The 4,581-nt window shown below is 25.3% G+C and overlaps 1 protein-coding gene across 1 annotated transcript in view; it reads left to right on the top strand.

Annotated features, from left to right (window-relative positions):
• Nucleotides 1-4,523: 4,523 nt before the first annotated feature.
• The window catches only part of LOC119688827, a 12,460-nt gene continuing 12,402 nt past the window's right edge, over nt 4,524-4,581 (top strand). Inside the window, exon 1 of the mRNA XM_038103490.1 lies at nt 4,524-4,530. Within this exon, the coding sequence (XP_037959418.1) occupies nt 4,524-4,530 (7 nt within the window). The remainder of the gene's footprint in view (nt 4,531-4,581) is intronic.

Below are 4,581 nucleotides of genomic sequence, written 5' to 3'. Positions count from 1 at the left end.
GGCCTCTTCCATCAAATTAAAGGTTTGAAATATATCTTTAAGATCTTCTGTTGTAAAATAAAAAAAATCGTTTTAGGAAAAAATTTCAGAGATTTTTTTTACGAAATATGCACCCATGAGAAATTGCCATATCTCAGGCTCTGGAAATTATTAACCCCTGATTTGCAAAAAACAAAAAATAAATAAATTAACTCAAAATAATATACTTTTCTCCAAGTGTACACAAAAAATATTCATAAATAAATTTTTGATTTAAGTTCTTAATTAAATTTTAATTTAAAATCTAAAAATTTGGATATGGTATTATTTTCAGAAGTAATTTGAAAAAATTAGCTCCGAAGAAATGGAAATGGAAGAATTTCTCAAAACCAGTACGATTAACTTTGAAAATAAAATGAAAATTATAATAATAAATATTATGTATAGATAATTGTACAGAAAACTTCTAAAATGCATCAGAAGCATGCAAAACAGATTATAAGAGACATACTTTATGTAACCCTTAGAATTATGGTATCTACTACATAGAAAGACTGAACGTCAATGGGGCGACAAAATAAAACATTATCTTAAATAAGGAATAACATGCAGCGGATTAGATTGAAAAATATGGAGCTTCTTTTGGAGATGGCTGGAAATGGAGATCCTGTTTTATATATTATTAAAAATTTGTATTAATGTATTTTGTGAATGTAAGTGAATTTAAAAAAAAAATGTAAATAACATTTAACATCATTAAATATATCATAATATAGGTTCGCAAGCAGTATTAAAACTCAAGATAGGAGAATCGAATTTGAGGGAAGCCTAACAAAAGTTCAGGAACTGGGAAAAAGGGTATTATAAAAAACCAAGAAACAGATATATAAATCTCTCTTCAGCAGAAACGAACCTTATTATAAGTATACAGTAATATAGAATAAAACGATTAAATTTCATTCCAAGAGAGTTTAACTAATAACGCAAATAGTTATTGTTCTGCAAGATTTTCTATAAGAAATATCAAATATATATATGGAAAACATTACAATGAAATAAGGAAATCAATTTGAAGAACAAAAAGTTGCATATAAGAAAGACGAAATTTATTGATTCAGAAAAAAGTAGTAGTGGATTGGTATATTAGACATTTTTATTGGTTTTTTTTATCATTTTAGAGAATACAATCCAAAGAATATATATTAAAATATTTTATGCATATAGCACAGTACACAAAATCTATCTGAATAAATTTATTCATTCATTAATTTTAAAGTAATTATTATTATTATTATATTGTCATAAAATATAGAACATTTTTCTTTAATTTTTAAAACATATTTAGAAGTCTTACCCTCGAATAAAGTTTTTAAAAACAACACTAGAAGTATAATCAAAAATCAAAGAACAGAACTTTCTTCACTTTTTAGACACGAACTAATATAGTACTGATTTAAATTAGGAAATGCAAACGGATTTTATAGACGTATTAAATGGAAAGTACTACCGAAGGTCATATTTGTTAACTTTTACCTGGTATATGTGTTGGTAGAAAAACTTATCGACACAATCCTCCCTTGAAATTTGGCAACGTTGCCAATCATCTTTCGTTCGTCTTTCAATCTATGAAATATATTTTTATCATATCTCATATCTCTACAATTAATAAGATTAAATACTTAATAACAATCATGATTATTAATCACTGGTCGTGTATTAATCTTGACTAATTTGTCCAAAAATCGTGAGGTTGATATTTTATATTATTTATACTTTCAAAACTTTTTAGAAATGATTCAATCGAACATTCTCTGGGATATTATATTTGATATATAGCTTTATATATACAAAAATATTAAGTTATATTTTTTATTTGCTTGCTTAAGCCGATGCTTCGATAATTTCCCAAAAATATGTTATAGATCTCTTGCAACTTTATCTTCAAAGTTATCAATTTGAAGATATAAAACACATGGCTGTGTGATTAGTCTTATTGTTCAGAAATTGCTGAAATTTTTAAGAGATAGTCGGTTAGAATTTGTTTGATAACCAATTTTCATCATTTCTATTTGTGTTATGAAATATACACGTTTTGTTCGGGAAGTATAAGCTCTCCTTCTCCTTTTCCTGGTGTATAAAATGACGGCGCATTCGATTTATTTAATGGTTTGCTACACTTCATTAATATTATTTCATTTTCCATTAGTTCTTCAATAATATATTTATGGTTCATTTTTTGTGGTTATGAAAATCGATAACGTGATTGACTTTAATGCTAATTGATAATAATAAATAAGTTTTTCCCTCAGCTGTTTTTACCATTTGCATTTATCGACATATTTCACAAAGGTTCATTCGCAATTCTCACTATTGTGAATGCACACACATATGTTAACCTAGTGACCTAGTTTTTATTTAAGAATTCACAATTATTCACGAAATATGAGAAAACTACACACAAATAAATATTTGAATTTATAATTTTAAACTGTACATAGTTTTATATACCATATTATGTTTTGTGAGAGCAATTAGATTATGAAATTGATTGAAATCAGTAGCGAGGTGAGTAAAATATTATTATTGTAAATAATTGTTTCTGATGTAATAGTTAACATTAAGTAATTTCAATAACAAAATTGTTTAGTTTTTGTAGCATATAAAATACTGACTACTTTATCAGTATTCAAGTTTTGTCGTAATTGTGAACAATGTAATTCAGTTCATCAATATTCGAAAGAGTATATATTAACCATAAGTGAAAACTGAACTCAAAAACTTGTAGTGAGTGAATAGAGAGAGTATTAATATTATCTAACAAAATAGCTTTACATCAATTTATTTTAGTGAATATGTCAAAATTAAAAAAAGTTTGTTGAAAGTCCTAATATATTCTGAGTCTTTATTTAAATTGCATTGAACTGAATTAAAAAAGAAATTTAAAATGCAGTATAAACTATATCTTTGATGATCAGTAGCTTGTATGTTGATGGTCAAAAAAATTTACTAAATGATTTGATATTATTATCGAGGCTGGCATTGAACAATTCTTTAACCAAAGAGATCTCTTCTGGCCTCTTCCATCAAATTAAAGGTTTGAAATATATCTTTAAGATCTTCTTTTGTAAAATAAAAAAAATCGTTTTAGGAAAAAATTTCAGATTTTTTTTTTACGAAATATGCACCCATGAGAAATTGCCATATCTCAGGCTCTGGAAATTATTAACCCCTGATTTGCAAAAAACAAAAAATAAATAAATTAACTCAAAATAATATACTTTTCTCCAAGTGTACACAAAAAATATTCATAAATAAATTTTTGATTTAAGTTCTTAATTAAATTTTAATTTAAAATCTAAAAATTTGGATATGGTATTATTTTCAGAAGTAATTTGAAAAAATTAGCTCCGAAGAAATGGAAATGGAAGAATTTCTCAAAACCAGTACGATTAACTTTGAAAATAAAATGAAAATTATAATAATAAATATTATGTATAGATAATTGTACAGAAAACTTCTAAAATGCATCAGAAGCATGCAAAACAGATTATAAGAGACATACTTTATGTAACCCTTAGAATTATGGTATCTACTACATAGAAAGACTGAACGTCAATGGGGCGACAAAATAAAACATTATCTTAAATAAGGAATAACATGCAGCGGATTGGATTGAAAAATATGGAGCTTCTTTTGGAGATGGCTGGAAATGGAGATCCTGTTTTATATATTATTAAAAATTTGTATTAATGTATTTTGTGAATGTAAGTGAATTTAAACAAAAAATGTAAATAACATTTAACATCATTAAATATATCATAATATAGGTTCGCAAGCAGTATTAAAACTCAAGATAGGAGAATCGAATTTGAGGGAAGCCTAACAAAAGTTCAGGAACTGGGAAAAAGGGTATTATAAAAAACCAAGAAACAGATATATAAATCTCTCTTCAGCAGAAACGAACCTTATTATAAGTATACAGTAATATAGAATAAAACGATTAAATTTCATTCCAAGAGAGTTTAACTAATAACGCAAATAGTTATTGTTTTGCAAGATTTTCTATAAGAAATATCAAATATATATATGGAAAACATTACAATGAAATAAGGAAATCAATTTGAAGAACAAAAAGTTGCATATAAGAAAGACGAAATTTATTGATTCAGAAAAAAGTAGTAGTGGATTGGTATATTAGACATTTTTATTGGTTTTTTTTATCATTTTAGAGAATACAATCCAAAGAATATATATTAAAATATTTTATGCATATAGCACAGTACACAAAATCTATCTGAATAAATTTATTCATTCATTAATTTTAAAGTAATTATTATTATTATTATATTGTCATAAAATATAGAACATTTTTCTTTAATTTTTAAAACATATTTAGAAGTCTTACCCTCGAATAAAGTTTTTAAAAACAACACTAGAAGTATAATCAAAAATCAAAGAACAGAACTTTCTTCACTTTTTAGACACGAACTAATATAGTACTGATTTAAATTAGGAAATGCAAACGGATTTTATAGACGTATTAAATGGAAAGTACTACCGAAGGTCATATTTGTTAACTTTTACCTGGTATATGTGTTGGTA

This window comes from Teleopsis dalmanni, chromosome X, assembly GCF_002237135.1.
Source record: "Teleopsis dalmanni isolate 2A chromosome X, ASM223713v2, whole genome shotgun sequence".
NCBI lineage: Eukaryota > Metazoa > Arthropoda > Insecta > Diptera > Diopsidae > Teleopsis > Teleopsis dalmanni.
Note: the sequence above shows the minus strand (reverse complement) of the source record. Positions and strands in the feature narration are given on the sequence as shown.